Source organism: Pagrus pagrus, assembly GCF_965226575.1.
Source record: "Pagrus pagrus genome assembly, chromosome: 6".
Taxonomy (NCBI): Eukaryota; Metazoa; Chordata; class Actinopteri; order Spariformes; family Sparidae; genus Pagrus; species Pagrus pagrus.
In genome coordinates, this window is record NC_140190.1 from 11,704,249 (window position 1) to 11,722,064 (window position 17,816).

At 39.2% G+C, this 17,816-nt stretch overlaps 2 protein-coding genes across 2 annotated transcripts; both read left to right on the top strand.

The window, feature by feature from the left end:
* Nucleotides 1-1,726: 1,726 nt before the first annotated feature.
* Nucleotides 1,727-3,189, top strand: LOC311258560 (granzyme B(G,H)-like). The gene is made up of 5 exons (XM_084354896.1): nucleotides 1,727-1,825; nucleotides 1,917-2,067; nucleotides 2,228-2,357; nucleotides 2,613-2,864; nucleotides 2,950-3,189. Exons 1-5 carry the CDS (start codon nucleotides 1,765-1,767, stop codon nucleotides 3,106-3,108), a joined length of 753 nt encoding a protein of 250 aa, XP_084211022.1. The 5' UTR covers nucleotides 1,727-1,764; the 3' UTR covers nucleotides 3,109-3,189.
* Nucleotides 3,190-13,944: 10,755 nt separating this feature from the next.
* On the top strand, nucleotides 13,945-15,577 carry LOC311258078 (duodenase-1-like; the record flags this gene model as incomplete). The annotated part of the gene is made up of 5 exons (XM_084354124.1): nucleotides 13,945-14,002; nucleotides 14,080-14,230; nucleotides 14,673-14,802; nucleotides 15,063-15,332; nucleotides 15,419-15,577. 5 exons carry the CDS (start codon nucleotides 13,945-13,947, stop codon nucleotides 15,575-15,577), a joined length of 768 nt encoding a protein of 255 aa, XP_084210250.1.
* Nucleotides 15,578-17,816: the final 2,239 nt, after the last annotated feature.

A 17,816-nucleotide genomic window follows, 5' to 3' on the forward strand; every position in this document is an offset into this window, starting at 1 on the left:
CTGCAGTGAACTGGTGGGGGTTGTTTTTGGCACCCACAATCTCAGAAACGCTGGGACAGTGAGGAACATTGCGCAGAGATGCAAACACCCTGATTATCAGCGTCACCCACCAACAAATGACATCATGTTCCTCAAAGTAAGCATATATTCATTTTTTTTTAGAAGTTTATTGAGCAGGGACAAATACATTGTACATTGTTTCATATAAAATATAAAATAGATGCCATGCATACAGGTTTCTAGTCAGGACTAATTTGCAACCCCTGTCCCTGGTTACGCCTTTACTAAAAGTTACACACGAATACGAATACAGAACACATCAAATACAGGAGTCATAAGGACAACAATTAATGTGTGTGTGCGCATGCGCGTACATGTGTGGGTCAAAGTTCACAGAGTTTATTCAGTTTCAGCCATTGTTTTACTTGTGTGTTAAAAACCTTGAACTCTGTCAATGTTTTAATTTCTGATGGTAATGTATTCCACAGTTTGGTGCCTATCACTGCAAAGGATGATTGTCCGAATGTGGTTTTGCATTTCGCTATACTACAATTTCCGCTCACTGGACCCCTAGTTCTAATTCTGCTGTTCTGTTTGTTTATCAATTGGCAGAGTATTTCTGGAGCAAGATTGTTCACACACTTAAAAATTAGCTTTAAAAATGAAAAGTTTCCAAAGCTGTCAAGACCCAGTAAATTGTGTTTCTTGAGAATTTGGCATCTAGCAGGTTTCTGATCCATTATTTTCAGTGTCTGTTTGTATAAGGATTTTATTGGTGTCATTGTTCTTTGGTTGGCTTGACCCCAGACGGTTATACAGTATGACAATGGGAAAATGGAGTATGACATGGGGAAACAGAGCAGAGGAGAGAAGGAGAGAGAGGAGAGAATTACAAAATAAAACAGGAAATAATTCAACCAAAAACTCAAACCACGACTAACTTAAAGATCCTACGAGGAGTTTGGCTTCAGCATACTTTCTGTGCTTTGTGGAGATATAAAATGGGATTCAAATGAATAAAACAAGTGGATTTCGTCTTTTTCCAATGTTCACTTGAGCTCGACACAAACTCAACAGTGTTACTGAAAGGCTGTTATTTCTTGCTGAGTGTTCTGTTGTCAATGTACTTCATATTCTGTCCCTCCAAAAGTGGCAATAAGTACATTCGTCAACGTTTAATATGTTTTTTAAAATGATACTTTTAATCCCACACAGCTGAGAAACTGAAGAACATTTCAGTAGAAAACCACATTGTTTCTTAAGAAATTCTTTTGAACTCAAACCTGATGTAACACGCTGAAAAGAGGAAAGTGAGAAAACACTTTGCAAGATTTATTAAACCACAACTTAGTAAGAATTTTCTCTCTGCCAATCATTAAATGAATATTGAATATATTTGCTTTTCAGGCAATGTGGACTTTAAAGGGATACTATGCAGGATTTATCCGTTGCTGTTAGTAAAAACACAATTCAAAGGTGAACAACAGCTCTAGATGCTCACTGTATTTAGTGCTGTCTATACAAAATGGATACAATATGAATAGTTATCACATGAACAAAAGAAGGAAGAAAGTATAAAAGTAAGAGTCACACTGACTATGATGACACCTAATAATCACATGATCATAATGTTTCGCAAACTTGCAAAATGGCATTGCCCAAAGGATGTGGCCAGAAGTCAATATAAGGCAGACCAAACACTGTTGTATGAAAGGGTCGACTCGACTGACAACCCCAAAGCAACAGGTTGAGGCTCCTGCCGCCATGATGCGTGCTCTGCAGAAGTTTCTGCTCTTTCATGCTCTGACATGTCTCGGACCGAATGGTAAGCTGCTCAATCTGACTGCTTTTCTCCAGCCTGCCAATGTGATGTTAACTCAGTTTAACGTCTCTTCATTTTCTTCTCATATTTTCAGCACTTGGGAGTGAAATCATAAATGGCCGAATTGCTCCACGGAATGGGATGCTGTATATGGCCTCGTTGCAGAGCCGCAGTGGTCGTAGTTTCTGTGGCGGCGCCCTCATCAGCGACAACTTTGTCCTCACTGCTGCGCACTGTGATGTTAGGTGAGTTAAGCTTTATTTTACAGAAATTGTTTATTTTTTATTTAAAGTTACATAAACTCACTTTTTTCAAAAGAAATGTATAGTCTGTTGCTTTGTTTTGTTGTTGGCAAAACAACCTGAGAAAATCTACTGACGACCTCTCAATTCTAACTGTTTGCAGTCGACTTGCAAGGGTTGTTTTGGGCACCCACAATCTCAGAAACACTGGGACAGTGAGAGACGTTGTGCAGAGATGCAAGCACCCTGATTATCAGCAGGTCACAACAGGAAGTGACATCATGCTCCTCAAAGTAAGCATATATTCCTTCAGCCCATTTGTCCCAGATGACGTGTTGTGTGTTTACAGTCAAATTAGATGCATTTAAGCTTTGCTTGTTTTTTTCTTGTGAGAGTAAATGTCAAGTTAACAAGCGTTAACAAGAGTTAACTTTCATTTAACAGACTCATCAGCTCCAACTTGTAGTGATCGTCTAACTGAAGCCTGATGAAGAGTAAAACCATGTTCAGACACTGTTCATTACTGCATTCTGGTTTTGTGTCTCCAGCTGTCTCAGAGTGTTCCAGAGGGTCGAACAATCCAACGCATTGGACTTCCCCCTCCTAACATGAACCTACGACCCAACCAAAGGTGCTTTGTAGCTGGATGGGGTAGGACCGAAGATGGTAGAGGTGTTACTGACATGAGATCAGTGGATGTGTCTGTCGTCAGCCAGAACGTCTGTAGACAGCAATGGTCTAGGATTCCCGCCAATGTCGTCTGTGCAGGTGGATATCAAACACTCAGCGGAGTCTGCAATGTAAGTCTTCTGTCCATTTTTGGAAAGTTTATTTACACACTACATATTTTTTGTATCAAAATATCAAGATGTTTCCATTTTACAGGGTGATTCTGGTGGCCCCCTGGTGAGCAAAGGGATGGCTGTTGGTGTTGCATCTTACATAGGCGGGGGTTGTTTCGACGAAACCATTCCCAATGTCTACACAGACGTGTCCAAGTTCCGTCCCTGGATCGACCAGATTCTCAGGCAAAATGGTTGTTAAATGCAACAACCTTACACAAAGCTTTGCTTCAGCACACCTTCATTGTATTTAGGAGGTGTAGTCGTGTCTAAGTCGCTCTGTCAGTGTTTGTTCCTTAACGCAAAGCAAAATAAAAAAATGTTTCAAATATTGTTTTCTCTTTTCTTCTTCTGAAGACACAAATGGCATTTTAGTTGTTTTTCCAGTAACATATCCACAAACGGTCTTTGGGTGAATTAGATGTAGGATGCAGTAGAGCTACTGTAACTGGCTTGTGTTGGAAAATATTCATTCATGTGACTTTAGTCAGAGAAGCAGATCAGTCGTAGGTCACACTTGTTAACAGAGCCTTTATTACAGAAAGGCACATTATTAGAGAAGCAGTGTGTTCAAAAGATTAAAAAACAGTGAACGTGTGAATGAACAGAAAAAAACAGTGCTTTATAAAGATTTTAACAATATCATCATTATTATTGAATTTACTGTATAGCTCGGTGTCCCCTTAGCAGAAAGCTATGTGACCTCAGCTAACCAGAGTGAAGGGCCTGTTACAATGTTGAACAGCTATGAGCTCCATGATACAGAGTGGGTATGAAGACAATTTAAATAAAGAATAAAAACAACAAAAATCACATCTGTATCGGTGCATTGACTCTAATTCAATGATTAATGACAGTAAATGAATCCTACTGCACAGTAAATCACCTACATTAGGACAAGACAAAAGAGCATCATGTTCATTCAGGCAAAAGAAAAAGTTTCCAATGATGTCATAGATGTTATTAAGAATAACATACGTGTATTTATTTAATTTGTTGAAGAGGGCCCTTTAGTTACTGTGTGTATGTCTGGTCTACAGTATCCTGTGGTTCAGCTCGTCTGTCACACAATTCAGAGCGATGTTTGAAGTTTCTCTGTCAAGTAGATCCACACCAAAGAGCCATGTTGTTGCATGTATGTTAAATTCATCCAAATGAAGTTAACTTAATATTAAATGTTTAGTAAACTTAGTAGTCAAAAGCAGGGAGAGATACATTAAAGGCCAAGAAAAACAACATACAGGCATTAAAAGTCAACGCTAACAAAGACAACAGAATGAAGAGGATAATTAACATGATTTCTGTTTGTTCATTTATATCGGAATCAGTATTCCTTTATTGTCCCACAACAGGGAAATTTGTTTGCCGCAGCAGCCAAAGGACAGAATATTTACAAGATGCATGTGACATAAACAATAACAAGTAGAATACAAATCTACAAAAAAATGGATTTACAAACAATCAAATGCCAATCACTCATGTGGAACCCCTAAAAACTACGTGGAATAAAAAAATTCACACACAGAGAAACAGGGGTGCAAAAAGACTTAAAACAAAACAAAAACAGTAAATACAAGGTGTCATGAATAGAAAATGCAAAGCAGAAATAAAAGGTGACTGACATGAAAGGAAGAAAACAGAAAGTGGAGTCACGTCACATATGTAAAAGTTCCTTGCCTGGATCAGAGAGGTCTCAAACAAAGTTAACTCTGTTACGTGCAGCACAATAGTGAAGACCCAAACACGAGACACTCTGGAGGGAGGCAGGGTAAAGAACAAAAGGTAATCTTTAATAAAAAAGCTGATGTCTCTAAGAAATCCAAAAAGCAAATGCAAAAGGAAGTCTGGGCTTGGGTGCTGGGCAGTGGAGGCTCTGGTACAATGAGCTGGGCAGGAAGCTAGCAGGCTGTTGGCTAGCTGAGACAGGAGGCTCTTCTTGAGGTCAGTAATTACTGTTACATTGTGAGTCTCTAATGGAAAGTCCAACAGCCTGGGTCATAACAAAAGTGTCCTTTCCATAAGGGTGTAAACAAATAGCCTGTATTCTACGTCCAAAGACCCTGTGATGGCAGAGTTCAGTCTTTTGAAAAACGAACAGACCTCCCTAAACTGCTCCACTAGAGACATCCTCTCTGTCAGGTCCATGTTATGGTCAGTTCGAACTGTAACATGCAGCAAAGATAGTGAGGACACAAACACAAGACACTCAAGAGGCAGGCAGGGTAAAGAACAAAACGCTGAGGTCAATTGTAAAAACTAAAAAACGTACAAACCAAAGAAGCACAGGGAACAGACAGGAACACAGGAGACGACATGGGGAAACAGGACAGAGGAGAGAAGGAGACAAAGGACAGAATTACAAAACAAAACAGGAAATAATTCAACCAAAAACTCAAACCACGACTAACTAAAAGATCCTACGAGGAGTTTGGCTTCAGCATACTTTCTTTGCTTTGTGGAGATATAAAATGGGATTTAAATGAATAAAACAAGTGGATTTCTTCTTTTTCCAATGTTCACTTGAGCTCGACACAAACTCAACAGTGTTACTGAAAGGCTGTTCTTTCTTGCTGAGTGTTCTGTTGTCAATGTACTTCATATTCTGTCCCTCCAAAAGTGGTAATAAGTACACTCGTCAACGTTTAATACATTTTTAAAAAGATACTTTCAATCCCACACAGCTGAGAAACTGCAGAACGTTTCAGTAGAAAACCACAGTGTTTCTTAAGAATTCTTTTGAACTCAAACCTGATGTAACACGCTGAAAAGAGGAAAGTGAAAAAACACTTTGCAAGATTATTAAACCACAACTGAGTAAGAATTTTCTCTCTGCCAATCATTAAGATGAATATTGAATATATTTGCTTTTCAGGCAATGTGGACTTTAAAGGGATACTATGCAGGAGTTATCTGTTGCCGTTAGTAAAAACACAATTCAAAGGTGAAAGGTAACTGATTGTTGAGCCTCATTCCCAGGTTGTCATGTACCGATGCTTTGGGTTGGCAAGATATATAAAAAAATAACATCTTTCTCAGTATCTTTTTTCAGAATTGTCGATGCCCAGAAACATCAAGAACACAGAAAAATACTAAGAAAATAAGAAAATACAGATTTTGGTCATGATACTCTGCAGAGCTTTTCCATTGGCTAAGTGGTCTAATGGAAGATGTCTGACGAACTAAATAATGCAGGGGGTGGATGAACACCGTGGCAACACAGACATTGGTCTTAATAATAACAACGTATAACTCATCTATAAAGCATTAATGAATGATTTGTTTGAACTTTTAATAAAGGGTTCCTTATTAGAAAGTTGAAGCACGTTACCCAGGTCAAACTGCTCATTTGGCTGGGTGATAGCAATAGCGATCGAGACAAAGGCCAAAGGAAAACCAAAAACAAAGTCAAAGCTAGATACCATCCTGCACCCAACACAGAAAAAACAAAGAGGACTTCTCAGTGAACAACAGCTCTACATGCTCACTGTATTTAGTGCTGTCTATACAAAATGGATACAATCTGAATAGTTATCACATGAACAAAAGAAGGAAGAAAGTATAAAAGTAAGTGTAACACTGACTATGATGACACCTAATAATTACATGATCATAATGTTTCGCAAACTTGCAAAATGGCATTGCCCAAACAATGTGGCCAGAAGTCAATATAAAACGGATCAAACACTGTTGTATGAAAGGGTCGACTCGACTGACAACCCCAAAGCAACAGGTTGAGGCTCCTGCCGCCATGATGCGTGCTCTGCAGAAGTTTCTGCTCTTTCATGCTCTGACATGTCTCGGACCGAATGGTAAGCTGACTGCTTACCATTCAATCTGACTGCTTTTCTCCAGCCTGCCAATGTGATGTTAACTCAGTTTAACGTCTCTTCATTTTCTTCTCATGTTTTCAGCACTTGGGAGTGAAATCATTAACGGCCAAATTGCTCCACGGAACCGGATGCTGTATATGGCCTCGTTGCAGAGCTACAATGGTCATAGTTTCTGTGGCGGCTCCCTCATCAGCGACAACTTTGTCCTCACTGCTGCGCACTGTGACAATGAGTGAGTTAAGTTTCATCTTCCAAAAAATGTGTTTTTCTAATTTAAGGTTACAAAAACTCACTTTTTTCAAAAGAAATGTATAATCTGTTGGGTTTTTTTTTGTTGTTGGCAAAACAACCTGAGAAAATCTACTGACAACTCTCAATTCTAACTTTTTGCAGTCAAATGGTGAAGGTTGTTTTGGGCACCCACAATCTCAGAAACACTGGGACAGTGAGGAGCATTGTGCAGAGATGCAAACACTCTGATTATCGGCAAGTCACAACAGGAAATGACATCATGCTCCTCAAAGTAAGTGTCACACCCGTGAGGGCGGCTAGATATTAAGATTCCTTTAGAAACTCTACTGGGGAGATTCACCGTCTCAAAACAACACACAGACGCCAGTTAGAGGGAACAAGTTATATTCTAAAAAGAATAAATAAATGATGCAAACAGTAAAAATGTAATATAAAACGAAATAGTAAAATACGATAAAAAAAAACAATCCAAGGTGTGTCCACAATATCCCAGGGTCCAATGGGCAAGGCGCCTAAAAGTCCAATCTGTGAGGTGGTTGCTACTTCTGGAGGCCTGGCGTCCACTGCCACGTGGCGTCCGGCTCTAGCAGGTACAGGAGGGAAAGGAGAAGGAGAACCCAAATCAACAGACCCTTCAGTTCTCACTCGTTCATCTTCAGACATGTTTACAGAATGGACTAAGCTGATCTACTTTAGGTGGCCAACTAGCAAAACTGAAGAAATAGCCTAATAGAAATATTAAATCACGACAAAATTATATACACTAAACAAAACAAACAGCAAAAATCAAAAGAAATTCGTCACACAAACTTAAGCAAACTAGTGGAAAAATCACAAATAAAAGTAAACATGCGAATAACTAGCAGCCTTCCACTTTTAGTCTCGGTTCGGTAGATACTCTTCTCGTTCTCTTGGAGCTCGGTCAATCCGGCCGTAGGCTGGTTGGGGCCCCGTGGTTCTCTCGAGCTCTTTTTTTCCCGTTGCCGTCTTCCCCGCTGCCTTTTGGCGTCTGTCTTGTCCTCTTTTTTCCATCCACACACCTGGCTTGCATTCTCTCAATCACCTGGCTGGAGGTGGGTTGGGCTCGCCGCTCCAAGCCGCAGACGCCAATCAGCATCTCCCTGTGACACACATGTGTACACACACACACACACACACACACACACACACACACACACCCTGTGACATAAGCATATTATTTCAGCCCATTTGTCCCAGATGATGTCTTGTGTGTTTACAGTCAAATTAGATGCTAATAAGCTTTGCTTGTTTTTTTCCTGAGGGTAAATGTCAAAAGTGGCAAAAAAACAATATCAAATTCAAATGTCCTTGAAATTCTAGCCAACACACATTCTATCAAAGCTGTTATATTGTAGAGTTAACTTTCATTTAAAAGATTCATCAGCTCCAACTTCTAGCGATTGTCTAACTGAAGCCTGATGAAGAGTAAAACCATGTTCAGACACTGTTCATTTCTACATTCTGGTTTTGTGTCTCCAGCTGTCTGAGAGTGTTCCAGTGGGTCGAACAATACGACGCATTCGACTTCCCCCTCCTAACATGAACCTACAACACAACCAAAAGTGCCGTGTAACTGGATGGGGTAAGACTGAAGCTGGTAGAGGCGTTACTGACCTGAGAACGGTGGGTGTGTCTGTCGTCGGCCAGAACGTCTGTAGACGGCAATGGTCTCAATTGATTAGTCGTCTTCCAGCCAATGTCATCTGTGCAGGTGGATATCGAACACTCAAAGGAGCCTGCCATGTAAGCTTTCTGTCTGTTTTTTTTTTTTGTCTGGAAAGTTTATGAACACATTACATATTTTTTGGATCAAAATATCAAGATATTTCCATTTTACAGGGTGATTCTGGTGGTCCTCTGGTGTGCAACGGGATGGCTGCTGGTATTGTGTCTTTCGGGGATCCAAGTTGTAGGGACCGACGCTTTCCCAATGTCTACACAGACGTGTCCAAGTTCCGTCCCTGGATCGACCAGATTCTCAGGCAAAATGGTTGTTAAATGCAACAACCTTACACAAAGCTTTGCTTCAGCACACCTTCATTGTATTTAGGAGGTGTAGTCGTGTCTAAGTCGCTCTGTCAGTGTTTGCTCCTTAACGCAAAGCAAAATAAAAGAATGTTTCAAATATTGTTTTCTCTTTCCTCCATCTGAAGACACAAATGGCATTTTAGTTGTTTTTTCAGTGATGAACACTCGTTAACAGAGACTTTATTACAAAAAGCCACATTATTAGAGAAGCAGTGTGTTAAAAAGATGAACAATTAATAAACATGTGAATTAACCAAACCGGAGAAGGGACAGAGCTATTTAAACCTTTCAACAACTATTATCATAACATCATTATTTAAGTTTCTTTATAGCTCAGTGCCTCCTAATGTAACCTCAGCTCTCCAGAATGAAGGTCCTGCTACAATGTTAAGCAGCTATGAGCTCCAGAATACGGTCTGGGTGAAAAGACCATTAAATAAAGAATAGAAACAAGAAAAACAAATGTATCAGTGCATTTACACTAATTCATTGATTAATGAGAATCAATTAAAAATGAAACAGTCCTCATCGTGTACAGTAAATCACCTCCATTAGTACAAAGAACATCTTGCAACATGTTCATTTAGGCAAAAGAAAAAAAAATCTAAACGATGTCACCGATACAGTAAAAATCAACATATTTCTCTTTTGATATTACCTGTACGTTTCTGGTCTACAGTTTCCTCTGGTTCAGTTAGTCTGTCACACAATTCAATGTGATGTTTGAGGGAGCTGTGTCGAGTAGATCCACACAGACGAGCCTTAGTGTTGCATCTGTGTTAAATTCATCTAAATAAAGTCGACTAATTATTTGGTGCTTTACAGGTCAAAATATAAACAGTACACACAGTCAAGATAAGGACAAGAACGTTACACTCTGTCATAATTTTGTGTTTTGGGGTTTGATTTTCTGTTGTACTTGCAGAGGTGCACTGAGAGGCTGGGCTTTCCATTCACCAGAGCTGCTGACACACATGCACCTACAGCAGGTTGGCAATCAGCTCCTGCTGATAAGCTCTGGTCTTCACGCTACCTGCTGCCAGATGATTTCGTCAGTCAGACGCAAGACATGGCTGCGCCAGCGTGTCAGGGTGTCTTTGTATGTCCCACTTAGCAGCAGTTCGGCTGACACTTGCTGCCTCCAAGTTCTGTAAAAATGCGTTTCACTTCAACACAATCGCCTGTCTTAACATCTGACATACTCTCTCATTTCTTTGGAAATCTCTTTGTGCCTTTTGCTTCAAACCTGTTCTATGAATATATTGAAAATATTATATTATATAACTATTATTATTGTGGAGGTTCTGCTGAGTTTTAGCCAGTCTATCAGTGTTTGGTCTTGATATGAAATGCAAAATAAAGAGCTATTGATTCATTAAAATTAAATTAAATTTTCATCTGAAGAAATAAATGGTATTTAAAAAACTATATATATGGTTTTCTTTCTAAAAGGTAAGTTTTATGTAGAATTCCTACCTGAGTCTGTGTATGTGTCTGGTTCTTGGATGTGTATTTGTTTTAGTATAGATGTTCTTGTTTGCACGACTCAATACATTTTTCGACAATTCACCTTTAACATATTTTGGATTCTGATCAAATGAAACATTAACAGACAACTACTAGTGAGTACTAATAGCAACTGTAAGCTGCTAATAATGAAAGAAATTTAACTCAATCACGTTTCATAACGGCGTCTGTGAGAACACTGATGTTCAAATTTAAATGAGGAATCTGTGGTTTCTGTGGTTTGTCACAGAATTCAAACGAATATGTCAGCAGGGTGTGTCAAGTAGATCCACATCAAAGAAAACCTTTCTTGTGTCTTTGTGTTTTAGAGTAGCGGCGATCCAAGAAGAAAGTAAATCCTGCTGTAAAGAGATTGCACAACCAGACTTAATATCTACTTAGCAGATTTATAAAGGCATACAAGGTAAACAAAAAAGACGAATACTTCCAAAAAAACATTTCTCTTTACAAAGTTTGAGAATTTGTTTTTTTGTATGGATTACAAAAAATGAGATGAAACATATGTTAGTTAGCTTTTGAGGTGGATTTTGTCACGTTTTGGACAAAGTCAGGCTCACAGGGGACTTCTAGGAATGACTCATAGTAGACAGACATGTAGGCACTTGCTAACATAGAAACATCAGGCTGCAATGACCCCATGTACAACTCTCTCTTAAGGTGATGGTTTTGTTCTGTAACACAGCTGATAGAGAAGACTGTAGCTGTGGCATCTGATGATGCAGCGCCCACTAATGGTCAAAAAGCAGAGAAACTATGACATGACTCATGGGGCTCTCTGCTGAGTATAAAGACGTGCTAACTAGGCAGCATCAGCTTGTGTTTATGTACAATAAATACTACATTTGTTGATACTTACCTAATTATAGATTTTTAGAGAGAAAACACGGAATAATGTAGTCAGATCTGTTTAACGCTGAATATAGTTAATATAACAAATGTAAATGTATTATTTATTACATGCCAAATTAAAGTAAAAAAAAATTAATGACAGTATGAGTGTATTTTAAATGCATTTTATATTACATATTATTATTATGACAGAAATATTAAAATATTGCTGTCTTTGTATGTGACCGTGAGAACACTAAAGCTCATATCTGATGGTCGAAACTGTGGTTCCATTGTCTCAACCAGTCTGTAGATTACAGAGAAATGTCTCAGACGGCTGTGGCGAGTATTTCTACAAAGTTGAGTATGTGGTTTTCACTTGTTAGACTCAATTCAATTAAAACTCACTTAATGTGAGAAGAAGATCCAAAAAGCCCAGAATGAACATGTTAAGGAGATGCAAATAAAAAATGAAAAGGGAGAAAAGATTTATACAATGATCTTTCACAGACTGCATGTGCTTCACCCTGCAGCAGCACCAGATCTGCAAGCAGTCATTTTATTAGGAGTAACTGTAACACCAGTGCATGAAAGAAATGAGATGAAAGAAAATGGTTACACTTTATTTGAATGTGTGTGCATAAGACACTGTCACAAACATGAAGAAGTCTGAATGTTTTATGACAAATAAGAGGTAGCATATCACCAGAGTGAGCACTAACTGTGGCTGCTGTTCGCTAGTTAGCTCACTTAGCCATGCAGCTAGCAGTCCGGACTTGGAGCTCAGACAACTGGGGGAGTGTTGTTGTTTACACCCCGAGCACAGGAGCTTTGGATCAGGGTCAGGGCTAGCTGGTTAGCATGCCAACTTCTGTATATCTTTTCAACACAATAAATGGATGTCATAACGTCAGAACTGTTATTCACATGTTGTTGATAATTGTAATATGCATAATAGGCCGACACTAAAGCTCATATCTGACTGTGGAAACTGTGGTTCCTATGTCTCACCCAGTCTGTAGATTTAAAGAAATGTTTCAGACGGCTGTGGCAAGTATTTCTACAAAGTTGCATGTGTGGTTTTTACTTGTTAGATTAAATTCAATAAAAACTCACTTGACGTGACAAGAAGGTCCAAAAAGGCCCCAAAACTGGGATTGGTCGGCTAGGACTAGAGCATTTATTTTACAGCTGTGAGTACACTAATGCTTATATCTGACTGTGAAAACTGTGGCTCCTATGTCTCACCCAGACTGTAGATTACAAAGAAATGTCCGCATTGCCGACGGAAAAGCACTTGGGTTGGTCGGCTGGGATGCCGACGGAGAAGCACTGGCAGGTGCAGGAACAGGAGTCGGCCGGGCCGTCAATGGAGGAGCAAGAACAGGAGTCAGCGAGGCCGTTAACGGAGGAGCAGGTGTCGGCCGGACTGCCGATGGAGCAGCAGGAACAGGTGTCAACGGGGCTGCCAACTTGGAACCACTGCCAGGTGTCTAGGCCGCCGACGGAGAAGCACTGGCAGATGTCGGCCAGGCCGCCAGTGCGGTAGCTGGGGCTCTGGGCAGGCTTGGCTCCAGAGGGAGGAATTAAAAAGCAAGACACAACACATGAGGGCACAATTTCACAATAAAACAGAAAATAAGACAACATAAAAAACTGGGATCATAACAGCACGAGACTGTGATGAAAGGATGAGTCTTGTCCCAGAAGAGACACCATCAACTTTTGGTGCTGATCGAGATTAAGAGAAGGATCCAGGACTTTTTTCTCACCTTCTTCATTTAAAGTCCTCTAGAAAAACTGCATGTTTTTTGCATGTTTCCTGTAAAACTGTTCAGTAAATACCGTTTATAGTGGCCAAAATAAAAGTTGCCATTAGTGCTAAATGGAAAATACACCCCCCACCCTGCAGCTGTGTAACCATGAACTCCCAGTGAACACAGCCAACTAAAGGTATAATTTGTAGAACATGGCCGAAATTCAACAACTGCTCTTTGGTAGCTGATTTGGCAGCCTGACGTGAGAGTGAACACACAGAACTGGATCTGAACACAGCCTCCAAGACCGACCAAGGTTGTTTGACAGCAGGAGACTGTCACCCACAGCCACTGGGTCAAAGTGACAAAGTCTGACTTCCACACTAAAGAATCAACACACATGCTCTTAACTTAATAAATGAATTTAACAAAAGTCACTTAATCAAGAGGCTGAAAGTGTCCTCAACACAGAAAAGTAAAAGAAGCGAGTGGTGAAGGAAATTAATAGTAAGAAGCAAAGTAAGAAGAAGAAGAATTAATTAATGTGTTATACATGAATTGTTATAGTTATCATGTACTGATTGCATTAAATATGTGCTTCAGCCGATGACCAATAAACAAGATCGTGCAAAGATAACACAAGTTGCAAACCTTTGCATTTTCCATTGCACACAGGACGTGGTTAGAAGTCAAGATAAAATAGATGATGACCACAAATGCAAATGAAGCAAAACTCTGTATAAAAGGGTCGTCTTTGCTCCCCCAAGAGGACCAGTCAGTTGATTTGCTGCCATCATGCATGCTCTGCACAAACTTCTGCTCCTTCATGTTCTGACATATCTCGGACGAAATGGTAAGCTAACAGAATATTGTCATTAATTCCATTTAATGAGACATTTAGCTAATTTTGATTTTAACTTATCTTTGCAGCACTTGGAGCTAAAATCATAAATGGGGTAAGAGTCCCGGAGAACTCAATGCTGTATATGGCCTCGTTGCAGAACAACATTGGTGTTCATGTCTGTGGAGGATTCCTCATCAGAGAAGACTTTGTGCTCACTGCTGCGCACTGTTACAACCTGTGAGTTATCTTCCAGCAATCTTTGATACATGTAATTACAAATCAATTTCAAAAAGACTTCAACACTCAAAAATGCACATTTTTTTAAAATAAGAAATATATTTTTAATGCTTTTCTATTTTTAATGGCACAATTTTAGAAAATGTACCGATAAACTCTCAATGTTGGCTCATTCAGGAAACCTGCACGAGTAGTTCTTGGTACCCACGATCTGAAGAGGGTCGATGATGAAAAAACAAGATTTATTGAAAAGACACACAAATACCAAAATTATAAGAGTGAAGGACTGGGGAAGGGCATCATGCTGATTTTTTTAATTTTTAATTTAATGTACAAGTTACATAAACTCACTTTTTTCAAAAGAAATGAATAATCTGTTGCTTTGTTGGCAAAACAACCTGAGAACATCTACTGACAACCTCTTAATTCCAACTTTTTGCAGTCTACCAGTGAAGGTTGTTTTGGGCACCCACAATCTCAGAAACCGTAGGACAGTGATAGACATTGTGCGGAAATGCAAACACCCTCTTTATGGGCAGGTCGACACAGGAAGTGACATCATGCTCCTCAAAGTAAGCATCTATTCATTCAGCCCAGTTGTTCTAGATGACATTATGTATTTTTTATATAGCTGTGGTTAAAAAAAACCGCATCAACAAATTTCAAACAGTTTTCCTGTGAGGGTAAAGTGTCCCTGAAATATAATGATTTACATTGAAATTCTAGCCAAGACACAGCGTTACCAAAGCTGTTTAGCTGAAGCCTGACTAAGAATGAGAACATGTTCAGAAAGACAGTTTTTGATTTCTTCTTTCTCATTTTGTGTCTCCAGCTGTCTCAGAATGTTACCGTGGGCAGAACAATACAACGCATTGGACTCCCCGCTGCTAACATGAACGTAAAAGACAACCAAATGTGCCATGTAGCTGGATGGGGCAAGACCGAAACTAGTAAGGTTGTTGATGACCTGAGAGCGGTGGATGTGTCTGTTGTCAACCAGAGTGTCTGTAGACGGCAATGGTCTTACTCTGAATTGATGCCTCATCTTCCTGCCAATGTCATCTGTGCTGGTGGATATCAAACACTCAAAAGAGCCTGCCATGTAAGTTTTCTGTCTGTTTTGGGAAAGTTTATGAACACATTACATATTTTTTTGTATCAAAATATCAAGATATTTCCATTTTACAGGGTGATTCTGGTGGTCCTCTGGTGTGCAACGGAATGGCTGCTGGTATTGTGTCTTACGGAGATCCAGCCTGTAGTGACCCACGCTTTCCCAATGTCTACACAGACGTGTCCAAGTTCCGTCCCTGGATCGACCAGATTCTCAGGCAAAATGGTTGTTGAATGCAACAACCTTACACAAAGCTTTGCTTCAGCACACCTTCATTGTATTTAGGAGGTGTAGTCGTCTCTAAGTCGCTCTGTCAGTGTTTGTTCCTTAACGCAAAGCAAAATAAAAAAAATGTTTCAAATATTGTTTTCTCTTTTCTTCTTCTGAAGACACAAATGGCATTTAGTTGTTTTTCCAGTAACATACCCACAAACTGTCTTTACAGAAAGGCACATTATTAGAGAAGCAGTGTGTTGAAAAGATTCAAAAACAGTGAACGTGTGAATGAAAAAGAAACAGAGCTTTATAAAGATTTTAACAATATCATTATTATAATTGAATTTACTGTATAGCTTGGTGTCTCCTTAGCATAAAGCTATTTAATCTCAGTTAACCAGAGTGAAGGGCCTGTTACAATGTTGAACAGCTACAACATCTGTATCAGTGCATTGACTCTAATTCAATGACTAATGAGGATAAATTAATCCTACTGTACAGTAAATCACCTACATTAGGACAAAACAAAAGTGCATCATGTTCATTCAGGCAAAAGAAAAAGTTCCCAATGATGTCATAGATGTTATTAAAAATAACATACGCCCTTTAGTCACTGTGTGTATGTCTCTGGTCTACAGTATCCTGTGATTCAGCTACTCTGTCACACAATTCAGAGCGATGTTTGAAGTTTCTGTGTCAAGTAGATCCACACCAAAGAGCCATGTTGTTGCATGTATGTTAAATTCATCCAAATAAAGTTCACTTAATATTAAATGTTTAGTTAACTTAGTAGTCAAAAGCAGGGAGAGATACATTAAAGGCCAAGAAAAACAAAATACAGACATTAAAAGTCAACGCCGACAAAAACAACAGAATGAAGATGATAATCAACATGATTTTGTTAGTTCATTTATAGATGCATGTGACAAACAATAACAAGTAGAATACAAATTGTGTGGAACACTTAAAAACTACGTAATATAAAAATATTCACACAAAGAGAAACGGGTGCAAAAAGGCTCAGAACAAAACATAAACAGTAAATACAAAAGTGTCATGAATACAAAATGCAAAGCAAAAAAAAAAGGTGAACGACATGAAAGGAAGAAGACAGAAAGTGGAGTCATGTCACATATGTCAAAGTTCCTTCCCTGGATCAGAGAGGTCTCAGACAAAGTTAACTCTGTTACGTGCAGCACAATATTGTGGACCCAAACACAAAACACAATAAAGTTACATTGTGAGCCTCTAATGAAAAGTCCAACAGCCTGGGTCATAACAAAAGTGTCCTTTCCATAAGGGTGTAAACAAATAGCCTGTATTCTACGTCCAAAGACCGTGTGATGGCAGAGTTCAGTCTTTTGAAAAACGAACAGACCTCCTTAAACTGCTCCACTAGAGACATAGTCTCTGGCAGGTGCATATTATGGTCAGTTCGTACTGTAACATGCAGCAAAGATAGTGAGGACACAAACGCAAGACACTCAAGAGGCAGGCAGGGTAAAGAACAAAACGCTGAGGTAAGTACAAAAACTAAATAACGTACAACCCAAAGAAGCACAGGGAACACAGGCAGGAACACAGGAGACTACTTTTATTTTCTTTTTTTTTTTTTAGAAGTTTATTGAGCAGGGACAAATACATTGTACATTGTTTCATATAAAATATAAAATAGATGCCATGCATACAGGTTTCTAGTCAGGACTAATTTGCAACCCCTGTCCCTGGTTAGGCCTTTACTAAAAGTTACACACGAATAAGAATACAGAACACATCAAATACAGGAGACATAAGGACAACAATTAATGTGTGTGTGCGCATGCGCGCACATGTGTGGGTCAAAATTCACAGAGTTTATTCAGTTTCAGCCATTGTTTTACTTGTGTGTTAAAAACCTTGAACTCTGTCAATGTTTTAATTTCTGATGGTAATGTATTCCACAGTTTGGTGCCTATCACTGCAAAGGATGATTGTCCGAATGTGGTTTTGCAATTCGCTATACTACAATTTCCGCTCACTGCACCCCTCGTTCTAATTCTGCTGTTCTGTTTGTTTATCAGTTGGCAGAGTATTTCTGGACCAAGGTTGTTCACACACTTAAAAATTAGTTTTAAAAATGAAAAGTTTACAAAGCTGTCAAAACCCAGTAAATTGTGTTTCTTGTGAATTTGGCAATGATGCCATCTAGCAGGTTTCTGATCCATTATTTTCAGTGTCTGTTTGTATAAGGATTTTATTGGTGTCATTGTTCTTTGG

Excerpts from the sequence above, each read along its gene's own strand:
- LOC311258560 (XM_084354896.1), top strand. The coding sequence starts at position 1,765 with ATGATGCGTGCTCTGCAGAAGTTTCTGCTCTTTCATGCTCTGACATGT. Across the intron at positions 2,068-2,227 it reads GCTGCGCACTGTGATGTTAG|TCGACTTGCAAGGGTTGTTT; the intron begins GTGAGTTAAGCT and ends AACTGTTTGCAG. Across the intron at positions 2,358-2,612 it reads GTGACATCATGCTCCTCAAA|CTGTCTCAGAGTGTTCCAGA; the intron begins GTAAGCATATAT and ends TTGTGTCTCCAG.